Source organism: Lonchura striata, chromosome 6, assembly GCF_050655825.1.
Source record: "Lonchura striata isolate lonStrDom1 chromosome 6, ASM5065582v1, whole genome shotgun sequence".
Lineage (NCBI taxonomy): Eukaryota > Metazoa > Chordata > Aves > Passeriformes > Estrildidae > Lonchura > Lonchura striata.
The window spans coordinates 25,446,490-25,467,554 of NC_140708.1; the positions used below are offsets into that span (position 1 = coordinate 25,446,490).

Here is a 21,065-nt window from a genome sequence, read left to right on the forward strand (position 1 = left end):
AAAAAATGCTGGATGAATGCTTCTCAATAAGCCTCTCAAAAGAAGTAAAAAAAGTATAAGAACATCTCATATACCATTGCCAATAAAGGTCCTATGATAACTACAGCTGCAATCTCAACTTTTTCCCCATTTTCCCCCAGTATATATAAAATATAAAATACTTATTGAATAAAAGATCAATTTTAATAAAAATAAAAAACAACATTGCATAAAGGAAATGCTGCTAGCAAACATTCAAAAGTGAAATATAAAGTTCTTGTATTTTTTCTGACAGTAAAAGGTATACCAATAATAAACTCTGAAGCAATTTATTATCACTCAGTCTGAGTGAACAATGTGTATTCCATTGGTTTTTCACAGAGGAATAAGAAATAGCATCCAGCATCATTGCAGATAAAGTAGGAATGTAACTTTAGGAAACACACTTGAATGCACTGAAATACCCAAGTGATACAGAATTTTTCTAATACCTTTACTTCAACATAAACATAACATGACTATAGCATTGAAGGGAGAGCTGCAAGGGCTTGCTGGTGGAGTTTATTTTGGAAACACAGCATTTGGAATGATAATTAGGAACTATTTCCTGGTGGTGCTTTCAGTGCTGAACTATTCAATCTGATCTAATGAAGAGGTCAGTTGAGACTAATGAGGAAGGATTGCAATAATAACAGCAGATTAACTCTGCATACTCTAAACTGCTGGACTAAGAGAAGGTTTGGAAGACCCAGTGAGTTGTAAATCAGTGGAGGATTATGCAAATAGCCCATGGCTGTGGATCACAGCCTGATACTGTTGGGAAAAAACAAAAGCTTGGCAGGCTCCCTCCCAAATCTGAGCAATTTTTAATCACAAGAAAAACATAAGAGAGGTGTAATTTTTCACTTTGTTGCTATCCCAGCTTTAAATACACAGAGCTCTGAAGTAAGAGGATTCAAACTGCAATACTGATAAGACTTCTCACTTACTGAATGTGTTCTAAGAACAGCAATGATCTTGGAAAGGGCCATGTTCCAGAGTTCATCAGTGTATGTCCTAGTTACCAATCCTTGGGTTACATGTAAAATGTGGTCTTCAACTACAAAGAAACTAGAACAAAATAATACTCAAATTATTAAGCTGTTTCTAATATTAGAACAAATACTACTTCTCACACCCAAGCATAGCCAAAACCCTCTCCACTGGAGCAGAGACACTTTGGTAGGTTTGGTGTTGTGCTTCATCCAGAATGAAGTAAAAATGTGAAAAGTTTGTTTCATGCCATCTGGAGCCCAGACTACTGGAGGGCCCTTGTACGGCACGTGCTGGTAGGATCTGGATGTTCTTTCCTGCTCAGATTCTGCAATAACACATGATTTCTGCAGAAACTGAATCTTGCAGAAGAAAGCTCTTGGACAATAGGAGAACACAGGTTGAATTAAGAATCAACACAGTAAAACTGAAATAAATTTTCATTTAGAAAACTTACCCTACAATTTGACTGAAGTATCTTCTATAGCCTTCTACTGTTTCATGCTTTTAAGGAAAAAGAAAACAAGTTCAGGAACAAAAATACCACTAGGCATTAGTTTCAATTCAAATCAATGCAAAACTGAAAGTATTGATTACCATGCTTGACTGTGGTTGCAGAACTAATCTTGCTTGTTTCCTCCTTTGTTTTCTGTAGTAATTTTCAAATATTTCTCCATCACCCTAAAAAAGACATAAGTAGTCAAAAAAGGAATATTGTCTCAGTATGAAAAAGGTTGTTCTTAATTTAAAAGTACAATTCTCTTAAACTAAGCACATATTTTGAATTTATTCCACATGTAAACCTCCAGCTGACACTAGCGAAGTTTTGCATGCATTAAATACACAAAAATTACCTTTTTCTGTAGACAAGCTTACAGCCTGTGCTGTAAATAGAAATTTTGTTCACATGCCTACATTTTGCCAAGCAACACTATGCATTTTAAACAGTATGTCCATTTTTAAATTACAACTTTCAGAGTATATTAATATTCATAGACAAAGCATATGGCCTATTACTGTACAATTGAAACTCACTGTATCCTAAAACATTTCTCTAGGTTATTCAAGAAAGTAACTGCATTATAAAGTTGTTACAAAAATGCTTCTGTGAAGATATGACACATCTGAACACTTAGCTGCATTAGCTTTGCCTGAGGAAAGACACACATGAGATTTATTGAATGAGTGTGGATTTAGACTTTTTTTCCTACCATGATCCTCAAAAATACAATACCTTCTGTGCCTAAAGATTATATTATGAGGAATTCAAGTGACATCCTATTAATCTCATTAAGATGTCCATTCAGTAGAAACCATCTGTCCATTTGAAATCAGCGTCACATTGACTAGTCTATCTACCAAACCACATTCAATCTGTATGCAAGGAGAATAAAGCAGCTTAGCATTTTTAAGATTTGATTTTGCTTTATGAACCTATTAATAGGCCACTGCTATTTAGAATTCCATTACTTGGTCTTCTAAAACATCTCCAAATCAAATTATTACAGACATTTTATCCTACTAATCCAGCATTACTTACCTAAGATATACATTTATAAGATACTAATTTATAAAATATAGATTTAGCTAATAATGAATATTTAGTAATATTTAGAAATACTGCTAACCTAAGAAAGCCTAAAAGAGAGACTTTGCTTAAAACAAAAAAAATCCACTTGAAACCAAGAAGAAAATTTACTAACACTGTTGTTCCAGCAGAACTTTACACAGTACGCTCCAATTCATACAATGAACACAGATACCAAGCATTCACCTCCAATTCAAATATTAAGTGCCATTTTCAGACTGTTGACTTCTACCTCCAGCATCAAATCTCTACCCAGTCCTGACAAAGCTTCTCAAGTGAAAAGGACTAGCTGTTCTTCTCAAATCCACACCACAAGTAGAGATGTAAAATATATTATGATTATTTATAGACCACTCTATACTATGCAGTCACAATTAACAACTCAGGCATAACAACTGCTTGAACCAGATGTGCTGAAGCAACCAGCAGAATACACCAACAACCCTGATGGTTCACTCACTGTATCAGCAAAGCCTAGCAAGATAAAATATAACAAAGTGATGCATTTGTTTTGCCCAGCTTCCAAAATTACATGTTTACATTAATTACTTATTACAGTTTCTATCAACAGAAACAATAAATTAGTTCATGTTTTGTTACAAATTTTTAGGAATATTGCTAATATAGCAAATCATATTTCGCACCATAGAGACACTTGTTTTGCACTGATAGGGTGTTTTATGAAAAGGTAGCATTACATGCAAAAGGGGAAGGGGTATCTTCACCAGAATTTATATATACAGCACCTCACACAATACACGGGCTAAAAAAATATCTTTATGTATATTTCTCACAAGTTTCTAGTCTGAAGAAAGGTTACTGGTCCATAAATACAGGCTATGTTTGCTATGTATGTATCTTGCTATCACTAAGTTAGAATCACAAGCTGTGTAATATTCTGAGGTATATAAAAATCATGCTTTCTTCTTCATTGTGAAGAAGCAGAGTAGAAAATTTCTGTCCTGTGTGAAATTACAGTATTTTCTACAATTTTGTAGCAGAGATGGAGTTCATTAAGAACATAACACTTGCTGTAAAATCCTTACTATAGAAATGAAAAGCCATTGGTATCAACTCCCCTTCTTTGCCATCATCAAGTTCTCTAAACTCAATATAAGGCAAATGAGAAGGACTCACAAAAGTTGCTAATGCACAACTCTTGATAACGTTATCATGGCTTATTAAGGAAATTATGCTGGCAGGAAATACAGAAATCTACATCACGATATGAGGGAGCACTCCAAGTTGTCTTCTGTCTCCACTACATTTGGAATCCAGAAAACTTTCAGTGTAAATCCAAAAAGCATATCTTTGGATCAAGGGTGATTGGAACTTCAGGATCCTTGTTGAAGTTAAAAATATAATTATGTATTACTTTTAAATGTCATCTGTCAATTTTACTTCCTTTATTATACTAAAGAAAGAAGTAGCAGCTGTTGTATGCTTAGTTTTACACATTCTTTTTAATGTGTTTTTTCATACCGTTCTCTGTTAAAAGAAACAGTCCACTCTTTCAATAGTTCTGGCAGCCTGTCTTTCAGTCCCTCCCAACTTTTCAGTGAGATGAACAATTAATGATGGTTTTGTTTTCATTTTTTCTTAATTAAAAAAAGTTACAGTGAAATTACATTTTAAACAGTATTTCAATATGCAAGCTTTCATGTAACATAGCTGCAAGAATTCCAGAAAAAGAAGACAACCCAGCCTGAATGCTTGAAGGCAGGTGCAGCTGAGACTGCAGGATTAGCAATACTTACAAGTACATCACCTACGTGTCACTGGTACTTGAATTCTCTAAGTAATCTGACTTCAAAAGTAACTGAGACACAGGAAAAATTAAAAAAAAAAAAAACAACAAATAATTTGGTACCATGTTTCCCAAAAAGAGTTTTCTCCCTTGTAAGCTTGTGCACTGCATCTCTTTTACAGAAACTAATATAGGCTATTGTGTCTCTGCCACTGAATCTAATCTGCCTGGGCACACCCTGTCAAAATCTCCAGATTTTGCTTCCTATTTTCGCTACTACTCTGATTTCCACGAGGTTCAGACTGAATATTCCTGTCTTTTGTAACATCCATCCAAACATTTGGGTAACATGGAACACTGTGGGAACTCCCAAGTAAGGCAGTATTAACTGCCTAAATACCAGTATTAAGGCAGACAAGCATATTTTACATATAAAAACACCTAGGTAATAAATGAGTTCTGGAGTGTCCTTTTATTATGCATATAAAAGTACATGAGCTCATGTCCTAAGTACCCAGATCCATCTCAGCTGGTTCATACAGAAATACTAACACTAGAAGCGATACACTTGCCTGTTTGGGAACTATTAAGAGTATGAACAATGTGAAAAATGAATATGTAACTTCAAAATTTTAAATCTCTTTTTAAGGTCACCTGAACACATACCAAAACAGAGTAGATGTGCAAACACCTATAGACTGGAGAAAAGTCTACAAGATCTTGGGCAGTTAAAACCTGAAGAAGGAAAGGAAAAAGATGAGTATATAAAACATAAGAAGCATAGAATCTGCAAAATGGGATATATTAACAACAGAGCTTTTCTACATAATAAGGACTCAAAAATGAATGGCTTCTGATGGAAAACAATAAAACAAATGCTCCTCCTTTTGCATTACAGTCAAAAATTTTGTTACAATACCACACTCTTTTCTCGGTGTTTTCACAGAATCAGATTTAAAGGTCTAAATACTCATTGTTTTATTCAATTTAGGAATACTGAGTATTTGACAGATGAAAGCGTTCTTACCTAAACTGAGGTCCTCAACACCAAAATGCAGGATTTAGCAACACCAGAATATTCTAGCGGGCCACATAACACTAACAGTGGGCAAGTAATGTATGATGTATGTTGCAACTGAATTCCAGAATAACTCAAAGTCCTGTGCAACTAAATGTTCTCAAACATAATGCTAAAGCTGGCATTAATACAACTAATATTTTAGCACTAATTTTTCACCCTGAAACGTTGATCTGGACTGGTACACCTTGAAGGTGTTCTGTGTATTTTTCTACATCTAAAGAAAGTGTAAAGACAGTGTGTTTTGTTCAATAAACCTACAAAATTCACTTTAAATAAGATGAACTGATTTAGTACAAAGTTACCTCTTCTTCATGCTCATCCTCATCTTCAAATGTTCGCTTCAATGTGATTTCATTCTTGGATTCCAAAATTCTGTTTCTACCTAAATGCATATTCCGACCATAGTTTACATTATTCTGCTTCTGAAGAGCAGTACTAAAGGTTTTCTGCTGCTGTGCCTGTTTTAAGAGTAGAATTAATTAAGAGGCATGCAATTCAAATTTCACCACTGATGCATATATCCTAGGACATGAAAAACAGGTGGTGCAATTGAATACACATCAGTATAACTGTAAGGTGCATGCACACCCCCAGCCTACACCAGTGATTTTGCCTTTAATCAGTTTGGGATGATAAATGAATTCAATTATGAATCCTGTGTAACTTTTCCCTAATCCCCAGAATGACATTTTGAAAGCAGAAAAATTTTAAAAAATCAATCTGTAATTTTCCTGATCATAAATTGCAGAGAATCAATATTTAAATGAAGTACAGGTATCTGAGTTCCCACATACATTTTCGCTGTCTTCAGTTAAGTCTAAGTGAGCAGTCAGCTGCAGAGGTCAAAGGCACTCTATTGCCCTTACTATTGAAGGCAGCACAGCACAGCATAACCTTGCAATTAACTTTCATTTATAATAATCAATGCTGCATTAAACAAGAACCTTAAATGACAAACTGGCAACCCAACCCAAATTCTGTCAACAAGAAGTCAAATGAAAAACTTATTTGCTCTCTGAATACATTTTAAAAGCATTAACTGCTTTAAAGCTGGCCTAGTAGTAGTGCTCTGAAGTGGCAGATTATTTTGTGATGGAGCAAGGCCTCCAGCTGTATCAGTCTCCTTCTGGCTCTTACCTCAGTCTTCTGTACAAGTAGAACTTTAGAGAGAACTAGGCTGTTATCTCAGCATTTCTTTGTCTAACTCATCCTGGCCAGATAGGCTGCTCTTTGTTTTGGTGCAGTAGCTGCTGAGATACAGACTGTCCAGGAGTTGACTACTCAAAGTACTTCGTAATTTCTTGAAACCTGAGATATACAGCATTTTTTCTTCCTTTCTCAGGGAGGAAACTACGTTTTGTCTAGGGCACTGATAGAAACCACACAACATGTTCACATTTCATAGCTCTCCACCTTTACTCAGAGGTCTGTGGGATGACTGTAATCTTTGAGGGGTAATTTGAAACCAATGAAACTGAAAAGTTCAGTAAACAACAGGACTGCAGTCATTCTGTTTGGCTGGCTTACCTGTTTCATGGCAGTTTCCCCAATTCTGTCAGAATGCTTTCGAATACTCTCTAAGAAATCCTTCAGATCTGACATGGATATTTCTTTTATTTCTTCACGCAGTTTTGGAAGATTTTCCATCATTATCTGGCAAAAGCGGTATTGGCTAACTCTAGGAAGATACAGATTTTCTAGCTGCTCCATTGTTTTCAAAGCAGAATAGTATCTACAAAGAGATTAAAATAAAATTATGTAGCTTCTTATAAAAATTGTCAAAATAATTTATCAAATATATATATCAATATCACACATGGAATCAACATGCATCTAATTAATTTATTCTATTCTTAGAAAAGTTAACCCTCAAAAGGTCATCCATATAATGCTTTAATTTGGAAAAAATCCCAGTGAGGTGCCAAGTCAAAACTGTAAGTAGGCTCCTATTGTATTAACTGTTCTGATCAATAATCCCAGTATCCTGGATTATCAGTCTGCATCCTACAGAATGGAGACACCGAAGCCATAATCATTATCTTCCCCTCTAGATTGAACTGATTAGAGTTTTTCTATGATTTAGGGTTTTTTCTAAAACACAAACTGCCAATCACGCAACACTGCAGTATATGCACCAAACAACGAAAAAATCTTGAAAATGCATGCCTGCAGGTGTCTGCCTTCTGCAGGTATATGTGAACACATGCACACCCTCTTTACACCATCCTCAGCTGAAAATACACGTATGTATCTATCCTGACCAATGCTTTTTTCCCAGCAGTATATCATATTTTGCTGCAAACCACAAACCTATTAACTTTTCTGACAAAATACATTCTATCCTATTCAGAAAACAACTACATTGAATTAACAAACTACCATTATCAATAAACCCATTATCTCAACCACAGTTTAAAGAGAGGCACAGGAACCAGGCTAAACATAAGTAGGATAGCAGTCAATTGCAGATGTGACAATAATTTCCCTTTATGTAGTATTTTTACCAGTTACTTAGCCCTGGGGAGAGTTGGGAAAACAAATTTAGTTTGTCCAATTAGAAAAGAATAAGGTAAATGGATTACTTCTACCTTGGTCTTAAACAGGAAAAGGAGAAACACTCTGATCAAATGGAGTTAACTTGCTGCTAGTTCCAACCCTTTCTTTTCACAAAAATGGAATAATATCCTTAACCCATTTTCAGCTTCTATTCCATAACTTTAATTCCCTTTTCTTCCTTAAAGTCTGACATCATCTGTTTTGAAAAATTACCAAATTATATTGGGGGAAAAAGCTGAATATGAGAAAAATCCCTTCTAATGAGAAAAACTAGAAAAGTGTCCTTTATGGTTCTTTAGTTTCTGGAAATTACTTTGTAAATATAGTAAGTAATCACTTTCAAAAAATGTAATTCAAGCTTCTGGTAGACAAACAATAACAAATGACTAGCACTAGAACCATGATTTCTTGTTCAATTCTGAAATTAAGACACTGTTTTGAATCTTCTTAATCAAGACATTTCTAAGTTAACAACTTGGCATAGCTGGAGGATGGGAAAAATCTTCTCTTTTATTTCAGAACAGAGCTGCTTTCAGAAGACTGCAAATAAAGAGGTTTCAAGTGTAAATTAGGAGCTTTTGTTTGCTATATGCTTGGTTTATATAAAATATACATAAAGTGATGGGAATGTTGCACATAAGAAAAGGTCTGGGGGGTTGATGTGTGTGGGTTTTGTTTTTCTAAATAGAAAATGGCCAAGAGTGCCACATGGTGAGACTTCTGGGGAATAAAACCATAATAGTGTCAAAATCTTATAAAAGGTTTTTATTTAAATTATACAGATCAGCTTATCAGAACACTGTTAGTTCATCTGGAAGGGTTTTTGACTGCTGGCTCTAAGATCAGAATTAACATAATCCATTCTAAATCCATTCTAGAGTCCCTTACTAATTACACAAATATGGAGCTCAGGACCTTGCCCTTTTAACATCTGTTCTGATAAAGCATTAAAGTCTTATTAATCTGAAGGTCATCTGCAGGTCAGGATTTAAACCAAAAAGTTTTCCATATCATTTCACAGAGTGATGTATTTACACATTTGGATTTTAAAACTTTCCATAAATTTAACTCAATACTGAAGGTTTTGACAATATTATTAGTTCCCATCATGTACTATCAATCACATAAGGTGAAGATTGCCCATTTGACTACAAATAAGTTAAAGAAGTATCTCCAAAGATATTTTTTAATATAAATACAGCATTCTTCTGTCTAGTCTTCTGAGCTAATCTTATGACAATATGCTCTTCAATGCAAAAATTGTAATTTTTTTCAAACTGAAGACACAAGTTTGAAACACCAATATGGGTCATATGATAAGACTGTGCAGAACTGCTCCATGTCAACATCAGAACAATAAAACTGTACAATGGATCTTACTAAAATCTCCAAACTATAAAAATTGAAGTTTTAATACCAGCAAGAACCAGGGGAAAAAAAAGCAACTCACAACACTAAAGTAAATTAAAAAACCCTCACCGCCCTCCAACCCGCCCCCCCCCCCCCCCCCCGCCCAAATTAATATTAGTGTTTTGCATAATCTTATTCTTTGCAAAATGTTCCAGGCACAAAACAGTCAGGTCTGTATAGAACATGAAACATCAACACAAAAAAACCTCAAAATTAAAAGAAAATATACAGTATTTTAGTGTACATGAAGTATTCCTCTATGCTTTAAATGACAAAGAGAAATTTTAAGTTTTTTATCAGCAGAGTGTTGTTTGGAGGCAGTAAATAGAAATACCATAACTTACCAAAAAAGCCCCATCAGGTTAAACTACAGCAATAAAGAAATTACACAAATCAGGAATAAGATGAACTCAAAAACTGAATTTTACTGAGAATACTTTACTTGCACACAAGCTTATTAAGTAAAAAAACATGTAGTTATATCCCAAAATTTGCTGCTGGAAAAAAAGACAAGAGACAAAATCCTCATTTTATTTTAATTAAGGAAACAAACCTAGTTTACAAAGAAAAAATAGTAATATTCTCCAATTTTAGTGCTTTCCTTAGAGGAAATAATGTATATTCTTGCTTACAACATTTCCACTGAGTAAATACTTAAACCTTTGCTAACAAACACATTTAAGGGAGTTTCTTGGGATTTTTAAATACTACAGAAAAATCATATCCAGAGAGATCCTGAAGGTGACATGTTAAAATTGCAACTGAAATTCTTTTACCACAAGTATGTTTTTAAATCAAGTTGCCTTACCAACTTTAAACCTATGTTTTAAACTTTCCCAGCATACAAATGTTGTCAGTTGCCCAAATGACCATTAACTGAAACAGAGGCACTACTAACTCTGAAACTCCTGTAAAGTAACTCAAAGGCTCAGTATTTCTGGGAATCAGATTAAAGAGCTCCCGTGTGGAAAAAAACAAGGTATGTGGAATACCTTTTTTTGTCAATAATGATGTGGTAGGAAATTTTTTTAGAAAGTGAAATTATCAAACTAATAATGCTTGAGAATGGCAACAAAGAAAGCAGCTGACATTTCAGTATCAAATAACCCCATCATATAAATTCTGATGGCGCTTTCTGCCAGATCCATGGTACCTCTGGGAAGTGTTGATTTGCTGCTGGTAAAATCCAGTGCTTCATTCTGACACTCTTCCAAAACAATGGAGAAAAACAAAATCAAATTACCACTATTTCATCTGTTCTGATATCTTCCATACTGATATGGGTAGAAACAAATTATACAAATTTTGAATTTTTCATTTTTGCATCCTTTAAGTGTTAAGGTTTATTTGGATGCTTGGAAGGTTTATGCAGGGAAAGGATGCATGACTTGTATCAGTGAGTTTTAGTAACATAAATAACTAATCAACTCTGCCTTTCCCACAGTTAGGAAAAAGCTTGTAACAAGGTCAAAAAACAAATCCAAGTCTTTCAGGGCAAAAAGCTCACTCTGAAACATTGTACTCACTGTTCTTCAGTCCATCTCACAAAAGATTTGAGAAAATACAGCAACAACCTTAGCAGTTTGACTTACTGAATTATTTCCACTGTATGATGGGTTTTGGTTTTTTGTAATATTTACTGTGGGAGAAGACTCGCAAAAACACCAGCTCTAACTACTCCAAATCAGACCACAGCCACTTGAAGCAGCTGGGACCCACCTCCCAAGAAACATCTCAAAATCCAAACACTAAGGCCATGGTAACCGAGCTCTATGAAATGTGTGATGACCTTATCTCTGAATTAAAATTCAAGCTCTAATTGTATAAGTGCACAGCCCCCACTAGGCGGTTGGCAGAGCAGCAAAGAAACCACACTTCTCCTTTGTGCTTCCTCAGTTAAGACTTTAAACCCTCTGTAGCTCTTTCCAGCCAACTGTGTCTGTTTAGAGCAGATTCTGCAGTTACTTCCTCTCTCTACTACAGTTCTTGTCAACTTGTGTTATCCATGGCTCAGGAGACAGATAAACAGGATACAGAGCCTTTCACCTCTAGGTCATCAGTTCAAATGTTACCCATGTTGGTAAAGGACCAAAAGTTGCTATCAATAGATGGTTTTCTGGACTTCTCTGTAAACCTCCATTTCACCTGCGACAACCAGCATGTATTTCAGTTCCAAAATCCTGTATTACCTTAAAATAGGTCTGCCACGGAAAAAGAAAATGAAATTCCAATCTTTTTCCTGTGGCAACTATCCCACAAATATATATAATATCCATACTTTTGTTTTCCCTTCCTTTAAATATTAGAATTGAGAGTTTTATTCATGGTGCAAGACTGTAAGACAATGAATAACAAAACTATGTTCTAAAAGGCCACAAGCAGAGAAAGTCAAGATGTCTTTTTATAAAAAAGAGGAGTGAAAGCTTTGCTGCATTAACAAATCTCAGTGAAGGTTTATGAGACATTATCTTTGCCTGAACTAAACAGTCCTCATTGCTTTGTAATGTCTCAGATTGTGACTGCTACTCTGACTCTTCTATGAAAAAGCTTCACAGCAAAAGTGAGGAAGATCAATTTTGAAATCCCTAACTGTGCACACATCAGCTGTCAGGTCTTTGCACTGACACTATGATGTTCTTGCTGTTGCTCAATCTTTTAGTAGCGATAAAAGCCAGAATAGATGCACTCTGCTGAGCCACAAGGAAATTACCAGTTGAGTTACCTGCAAGTTCCATGGAATAGCCACCTGTAGGCTGTATTACAGGGAATTGAAAGTCATGGGCAAAATAGTAACTGTAGCATAGTTAATGAAAGAGTTATCTGAGCTGCAGCAGTAGCCTGCAGCAGAGTCTAAGCCTCCTGCACTCCATGTGATTTCAAGGCATGGCACATCAAAGCTATGGCATCTCCCCTCTCCTTTAGATCTCTTTGTGGCATGACAATAACATGTCCAAACCCCTCAATTCAGGAGTCCTTTGACTTTTAAGACTTCCTGTCTGGCAACAACTTCCACAGGAAAATTATCAGATAGAATTCTTTAAGATTTGAAGAGTACTGATGGTTTCTCGGAAAGAACATGAACTATAAGTGGACTCTACAAAAGCACTAGCAAATACAGAGTCAAAATGCTAAAAACCATCAGCAATTATATCTCACCTAAATGATCTTTATATGATGACATTAGGGACTACAATTTTCCCTGCAATTCTAAAACCAGGATGCTGCTTGCCTTGCCTGACAGAGCAAGAATAGGGCAGAAAATCTGGCAGTGAACCCAGCGTTTTCAATATTTTCAGGACACTAAATGTAGCACTGTCCACAGAAGACCTTGTAGACGGAAGTGGTGTAATTCAGACAGCACACTCTTCAGTCTGATCTCTGACTGGAGTATCAAAAGGACTGTTCACAACTTTCTGCAGAGCTGCTCCAGGAACACTGCAACAACCTGCTGCTACTACTACCATGTGCCAGCTACTCTAAGCAGATGCTGAAGCTGTGTCCCGTTCAGAGGTAACACTGTAGCAGTCAAGCTGATGAGATCTACCACACTGGCTCACATATAGCAAGTTTTAATTGTAGCGAGAGACACGACAATGCCATAGCTCCAAGGTCATTCTTAAAGCTTCAGTATTTCTGCAGAAGACCTCCCAGAGAGCAAACGTGCATAGGTATCATATAAGGCATATTATCACTGTCAAAGATGCATCAGATCTGCTGCAATGTCCATAGATCGGATGTGTACAGTTAATCTGAAGCATTTTGAACACGTCTGCACATAAGCTTTAGGGCTGATTGCTCACGCAATGGCTGCTGTTGAGGGTTTTCAGATGTCCAACAGTATGGTAGCAGGTGTTGGCTACTCAGAAACCAAAATCCAGACAAACAGTCCAAAAGTAAATCTGCTTTACATAGCAGCCCTGCAGACAACTGACTGTGCACAGCTAGCTCCAAATGGAAACAGTCCTGTCCAGACAGACTTGTCAGCAGGAGCTCCCTGCAGTGGTGCCAAGTGCACAGAGGCACCGCCAGCAACCAGGAGCCCGGAAAGGGCAGGCACAGCGCATCGGTGTGACGGAGACACTGTGAAAAGCAGGCAGGGCTCACGGCGGCAGTGACGATATGGAAATCATGGGGGAGAAAACAGCAGCAGTGCTATTGCTGGGGGGGTGTGCAAGGCACAGGCAGCAGCCCCGGTGGGACAGGATGCAGCTAAAGCAGGGGCCAGGGGCAGCCAAGCTGCCACGGAGGGAGGGAGAACTGGGGATGCTGGGACTACAGCAGCAGTGAGTGGCTCCCTGAGAAAATGAAAACTACGGACACAATAGGAAGGAGCAGTTGGTCATGTACCTGTTATGAACTATTATCCTAGAATTTAATTTTTAATTATAATTTTAATTATTTTTAAAAAGTCAATTTGTCACAGAGGAAAAAACCCCAAGCAACACATTATCTGCACTTCATTCCCATAGTCCCATTTACACAAAAAGCATAGAGAAACCAGACACGTCTAAAGAAAGGTATAAGGAGTAAAATGCCCTTTCTTCTGGTATTATGTGTTTAATTTAAATATATCATGATATATTAATCAGATATAAATGTACTCTAAAAGACCTTCAGTCCCTAAGGATCTTATTTTTCTCATTTCTTAAACTGTTTTAAGTAATAAAAACCAGTAAACTTTATTTCACATTTTATAATCATAATTTCACTACATGTCACACACATTTAAGTAAGCATTATTTTTCATGGCAATCACTAGAAGTTCTTTAATACAACATTTTCAAATATTCTCAAGATACAGACCGGTATTAGGAAACAAAGAGTACACATATACCAAGCTACAGAATAAGAACACTTACTTGTCTACATAAGTGTTTGCTATTCTGTCAATTTACTTACAAATGTTACATTTTTTTCTCATAGAAATAAGTTTACTCACCTTTTTACACTCATCTGTTCTTTTAGTTTGCTGTACATTTCCAGCACTGCATAAAAGCAAGCAGATTAACTTGTGAGTCTTATTGTGTCTTTAGTTAATAAAAGAGGAAAATATGTATTGTAACAGGCAAAATTAGAAACAGAAAAGAATGTGCTATATGTACCTTATTTAATTCCTACAGTAGCATGTGATAAACCTAGCAAAAAGTATTCTAGAATTCAGCTAAAAGAGAAAAAAAAACCTGAACACTTAATAGTTATTAAATTAAAAATAATTAAGTTTAACAAAAACACTCAACACCATACACATCAAGAATATTCATCCACTTACTACATGCCATAACCTGATCTGCATTACCAGCCCATGGCCTGTCTCCATAAAAAGGCAACAGTACCACCTACTGTACTCAGAACACGCCAACAAGAAGACCTCACAAAGAAAAATCTTCAAATCTACCTCACACCAATATGACAAACAGGAAAAAACCCTTATGGAGCTGTTTGCCATCCTACAATGTTACCTTCCCGAAACAACATTTAGAGCCCTTTTGTTTATTTCAAAGCATCTGTAGTGACACAGAAATAAAAGTACAATGTCAAAAGAGTATTAGTATTTTCCCCAGTATTCAAACACTAAAACCCACCCTCTCAAGCAACAAATTAATTGTCTACCATATAAAAAATATTAATTCATTCAAAGTTGTACATGGCTACACGGTTTGCACCATTTAAACGTCTCACTGTCTTCTGACATTGTCTCAATTGCTCTGTGTCAAATATTGCAAAAGACATGGAACTTCATGTTGACAACTTTTAAAAACCCATTAATTTTTTCATTAAACTGGATGCTACAAGACCAGAACTTAGAAGACTTTTCCTTTTGGCTATTGTGACTTACTTTGTTTAATTTGCCATGGTATTTCGCTATAGGTCGCTCACCTGGAAGACACAACTGTAGTTTTTCCACAACTGTTGTAATATTCCGCTGTTGAACTCTACATCGGATGATTTCCTCTGTTTGGGTTATCACCTTAAAGGTTTTTTTTTAAAAAAAAGGAAAGAAAATCACACTTAAATTACGCAAATAAATTTATTTTGCTAGAAATATTCATAATGTCCATATAGGGAGCATCATTTTCTCACCTCTTTCCCAGCATCCTGAAGCCTTCGGTTGGTATCAGTAACTTGGACCTTAAAAATAATTTCACCTTTGTTAGACAAATATGCATATATTGCCCTGATGTGACTGCTCACCCTTGTAATCAGATCATGCTTCCTGAGAAACTTAGAACAAAGAAATGCAAATTCAAATTAACTCTACAGCTTGAACTTGAACTTTTGATCGCAAAGGGCTTTTGTTAAATTCAATTACTTATGACAGTTCTTTCTAACAGATTCTGTGGCAAACTTCTCAAATTTACTTGGGATTTTTGAACTTTCCTTGTTTCTGTAGGTCTGTCAAACAATTCAAATCATTGACCCAATTGACCACTGGTCCCTTTTTGATAACCTCAATGAGCTCTATGGGCCATTCATTGTCTGTAAGAAATGGTGATTGCATTTTATGGTAATTAAACATTCATACTTTGCTGAATGCAAACACTGGGTGGTTGATTAACATCAAACGTGGAAATCTCCAAACCACAGCAACATTTTAATGCTGCAGGTGCAGGCAAAGCTCAACCTCAGATTTTCCCACATAGTAAGTGACTCATTAGGTCATCATAATAAGGAAGCACATTCTAGTTTATTAAAAATCTCATTAATTTCTGAACAAAGATGCTCAATGACCTCATTGATGCTGTATTTGGTCTCTTGTTATCTGAATATCCTTTATATAATGGTCTTCTAATCATAACCTCTGATGAACTATGCTCATTCTGTCTGGTGTGCATATTTTGCTCTCAAAAGTGTAAGGAGAGCTAAAAGGGACGGATCTCATAATTCACTATTCTGCATTCTGATCTGTGAGGAAATCTTGGTTCTCATATCTCATGAAAACTACTAATACCACCTACTCTCCTGCTCATTACAAAGTAAAGAATAGGTTTGTTTTCCACACATAACTGTGGTATTTTTAGTTTTCTAATATGGACTTTCAATTCTTCTAAGGTCTGACATATAAAAACATGATTAGGAAAAGACCTATTTAAGAAATAGAGTGTTTATCATTTGCTATTCTTCACCTTCTGAAAAGGCCTTTAAAAAAAGGCAAAATAATATGGTAGCATTTTCTGAAAATATACATTTAAAAAATCAAAATAAAATATTCAGCTTTGTAAATATAGATTACTGTATCAGGCAACATGGCTCTAATCAGAATCCCGATCAATTCACTTGTAAAAAATTGCTGCAAGCATCAGAGTGCATGTGATAAACACTTAATTAATCTTCAGCAGAAGAGTCCAGTTCCTTCTGTTAGATTCAAAGACAATGATATATGAAACTCTGAAAAACTTGTTCCTTACCTTTAGTTTTTCTGCATCAGCCCTAACTTTAAGAAGTTCTGTAATAGCATCCACAAAGCCCTGATGGTGAAAATTGCACATCTTTTCTATCTCCCTGTCATGGTTACGTATGCAGGCATCAAGTTTTTCCATAAACTTCTGATGTGCATTTGGTTGGTCATCATATACAGACCTATTAAATACAAATAAGAAAAAAAAATTTACTTTTTTCCCCAGTTCAAAATAGTATGCATGCAACCATCTTTTTGAAACCTATCTCTCTTAACAAGAAAATAAAAGCAAGCAAACTTGACGTTAGTGGTATCCTTTGGTAGATCCACTCCATCAAAATCAGCATTAAAGAAAAGATGGCACAAAACTGAGAACTGATGGCGCAAAACCCAGCCCTTATGGCATTAATCCAGGTGCTTAACCAGTTACATCATGGTTGACCTGAGCCTCACTGGTCTGTTATTTATGCCCTAATGCTCAAATATGGGTACAAAAGAATCAGTTTCTCCAACCACCTCAAATAGCATGGATCGCTTTTCCATCAAATTCCACTCTTTGCTAAATATAAAGAAGTGCAAACATACAAATTTGCTTTCCTGGTATTCCTAACAGCAGAGTTATCCAAGTATATCAGGGTGGGATGACTCCAGCCAGAATGACCAGAGCACTGCGGCAGCAGCCGGACCCTGGCAAAGGCAAATCCCCAGGGCTCCGTCCCCGCCTGCCCATGCCCAACAGCTCCCAAGGCAAAACCATGACATGCACACACCTAAGGCTGCTTCCTCCATGGCATCTAATTGTCAGGAAGGGCTACAACCAGGTCTTCTGGCTTACTTTACTAATTCTCAAATAGTTCACTTAGAAAACTCCAGCAGGAAACAGGATTTGGGAGAAATTACTAGTGTAGTTTGTTAAGCAGCATCAGAAACAGAAATCTGCATGGAAAAATGCTTGTGCATGAGAAGGAGCAAAGGAGGAGAGGGCATTTTAAAACTTTAGACTTTGGCAGAGTAAGCATGAGTAGAGGTTTTACATAGAGCTGTACCGAAATAAAAGGTAAGGAGTCTCCCAACAAAGGCAAGGTAAAGACGGTTCCAAAAATTGTTTAATAATTTGATACAGCAACAACAACAAAGACTGGTAGTTTTGAAGTAGCTTTTCACATAGAATGAGACCAGCAACATGAGGATGATTTAATCATACATATACGAACACATTTGTACTGCAAACTACAAGTGTTAAAAGAAAGTTACTAAAAATCTTTAAATTTTTAATAAAGGCTTTAGAGGCTTTTTTGGCCTCTAATTTCCTTTCACAATTAAAAAGTTTTCTCCAGATATTTATAAGGAGAAGTTGATTAAGAAAAAAAATTTAGAAAATATTAACATGAGGAAAAGAAAAGACTGAAATTCTAAGCATTTCAGTGTTTCTTGCAGAAGTACAGTCTTAAGTTCCAGACCCAGGCAACCATGAGCCTCTAAAATCCTTAAGCAGTAAGAAAGTACTTCCCTCCTAGTCTTCTTAAAGAAGTGTGGCTTCCCATATTCTTCAAGATTATCTTTTCTATCCAGACATCTGGACTTTACTGAGATCTGAGCTCATCATCAGCACAACAAACCTAGAGCTGAGTGTCTCACAGGAACATAACCTTTCAATGAAGAAAAGGATGCAGAAGAGATTGAAAATACTCTTGTAATACGATTCTTTATAGAGTTCCTTTTGACCTTGTACAATATATTCAGTGAAGTAACTGAACTTAAGTGAAAGATGAAAGGCAATATGCTGTCTTACATGTTGAAGGAAGAAAGCAGCCAATTCCTTATATTCTAATTGTTACAGATACTTTTTCAGGGGAAAAATCTATTGAATAAAATTTTCCAAGAATACTCCCTTTTGCTTATGATAGGAAAATAAGGCTATGGTACTGAAAGCAGCTTCTTTCCTCCGAAGAACACCAGGGGAAAAATAAGATTATTCACCCATAAAGTTTACCCCTCACCATTTCTACCAACATAGTTTGAAATGACGGCTGGAAGGAGCAAATGTGTGCCCATAAGTGTCACCTCCTGAGGCTCCTGTCAGACTGCCTGAAAGGGCTCCCTCAAGGCTGCCCAGGATGACTGAACTTTACAGGGCTGTGGTGGATGGTCAGAAGTGATCTGCACTACCAGGGGAAATACCCACATGCAGAACGCAGGGTTAGCTGGAGGGAGAAGCAGCATCCTGGCCTGGGAGGAAAGAAAGGTGCAATATACAGTGGGCACTGAGTGAGGCCTCACTAGGCAGCCTGATCTTCTGCATGAGAATACACGGGGACAAGCATGTGGACCAGGCACAGAAATGGGGAAGGGATGAGAAAAAGGTTCAACAACTGATGTGGCAGCACTCCAAAATACACACCACAGTAACATGAGTACTGCTCCATTACAAAAAGGGTCACCCTGGAAGCTACAGGGTGGACACAGAGGGGCATCCAACTGTCTTCAGAGTTCTTGGAGAAGAAAAAAAGATTAGGAGGACCACATGCATCAGTGTATCTTCACAGATATCTGGCAAGCATGAGCCTCCTCAAATGGACTGGACTTACTACCTATACTGCACTGAACGCTAAAGATGAAAACAAAACAAAACAAAATTTAAAAAACTTCACAGAAAAAGAATTTCAATTTATTACTGCTTCTTTAGCCTTTTGTTTAAGTCTGGAAGAAGCCTCCAAATTTAGGTCTCCTTCCAGTGTTCTCAAGGAGAATGAGAAAGAAGCATCATTATCACAAAGACAGGACTTCTATCACTATGTGCCCAAACTGTAAATTGTGTCATGTAAGCATAAATGAAAGCAGCAGTAAAACTCAGTAAAGAAAATATTATTAAAATGAGAATGAGACTACAAAAAGATGGCACAAGAGGAACTCCATACTTGAATTTGTACCACCAAACTTTCTTTGATGATAGCACTGCAATTTGTTTTTGGACTTAGTTATTGCCTGATGATTTGGGGGTATCCAATTGCTGCCTTGATAACTTTTTATCCATTTCACATCTGTGTCAAGACTTTCAGACATGTTCTTACAATACTGACAAAAGGAAATTCTTTGCAATCAGAAGATTTATCTTTAAAATAATATCAAAAAATTGTAGAAAACACAGTCAGATGTTCTGGAAGTACATACAATGTAGCATAGGCAATACAGTTTTCACTGTTAGAAAAATCTGTATTGATAATGTTTTCCTCAATATTAAGGCTGCTTATGCTTAAATTTAATTATAATAATGTACTGATTTTTAATTTCACAGGTATTATCACAATATTTAATTGAAAATAATACAGGGAATAAATGTTCAAAAGGGAGAGGAAAGCAATACTGTATATCTCCCAATACCTTAATCACAAGGTTACCCTACCTTCTTAAAATAATTGTTATTATTTTGTGTTGTACATGGTACCCTTTCCTGTAAGGATACTAATAAAATTGTGACCTGTGATTTAAACCAGTATTTTCAGAGTCTTCCCTAAAATGCACTAGTAGTAGAAATTCCATGTTAATTATGTTCGTAAACAGCTCCATCTTGTGGGAACAACAAATCAACTCTTGCCAGTGAAAAAACCCCTGAGACAGAACTGCTTGCCTTTACAAAAATAAATCATCAGCGTATTTTTTAAAAATTCACACTTTATATCACAACTTTCTCATCTAGGTGAGAAGAAGATGAATAAACAGGCTTATTGACTCCCTTAGGACACTGTCCTCTGAGGACATTTCACTCATGCAGTTTCAGGGGCTTCAGAACAACATCTGGCCTAAAACATCATCCTTTTTAAGAATATAAGTGTACCCTGGAGATCCAAGTCATCTTTGGCCATGGATAGAAATTAGGCTTTTCCTCAAATCTGCAAACACAACTGAGACAATACACACCTGATTTACCTGTTAGGGAACATCACAGTTTACTTCTGATACTGAAGCTCATTTTCCATATATACACTTATTTCAAAGATTACCTATAGCTAATTGCTACCTCCTAATAATTATCTCAAAGTGTACATTTCAACAGATTACACTGCAACAGATGCTGATAACAGTTCACCACTTTTGAGAGTTAAATTATCAAGCATCAATACTACAGCATCTTAGAGAGACATGAAATCCTAAAAGCATCCTAGAGATAATTCTTTAAAATCACAAGAGAAAATTCACAAAGTTCTGTTGGAAAGCAAGTGAGGAAGTAGTTCCCCTTCTAGGTCCTTTTCTTCAGGAGATGACAATCACAATTGCA

The 21,065-nt window shown here is 36.2% G+C and overlaps 1 protein-coding gene across 13 annotated transcripts in view; it reads right to left on the reverse strand.

The window, feature by feature from the left end:
* The window catches only part of EXOC6 (exocyst complex component 6), an 87,388-nt gene that overhangs the window by 50,923 nt on the left and 15,400 nt on the right, over positions 1 to 21,065 (reverse strand). For 11 of the 13 annotated variants that reach the window (XR_014956146.1, XM_077784642.2, XM_085582541.1 and 8 more), the window contains exons 2-11: positions 16,800 to 16,971; positions 15,475 to 15,522; positions 15,271 to 15,361; positions 14,333 to 14,378; positions 6,955 to 7,159; positions 5,730 to 5,885; positions 5,013 to 5,081; positions 1,609 to 1,692; positions 1,469 to 1,515; positions 969 to 1,089 (exon numbers count right to left, since the gene is read on the reverse strand). Coding sequence is in view for 12 of the 13 variants with exons in the window: in XM_077784642.2 (XP_077640768.2) it covers positions 969 to 1,089; positions 1,469 to 1,515; positions 1,609 to 1,692; positions 5,013 to 5,081; positions 5,730 to 5,885; positions 6,955 to 7,159; positions 14,333 to 14,378; positions 15,271 to 15,361; positions 15,475 to 15,522; positions 16,800 to 16,971 (1,039 nt within the window). In the remaining variant the exon portion in view is untranslated. The remainder of the gene's footprint in view (positions 1 to 968; positions 1,090 to 1,468; positions 1,516 to 1,608; positions 1,693 to 5,012; positions 5,082 to 5,729; positions 5,886 to 6,954; positions 7,160 to 14,332; positions 14,379 to 15,270; positions 15,362 to 15,474; positions 15,523 to 16,799; positions 16,972 to 21,065) is intronic. The other 2 variants (XM_085582546.1, XM_085582547.1) reach the window with 1 other exon arrangement.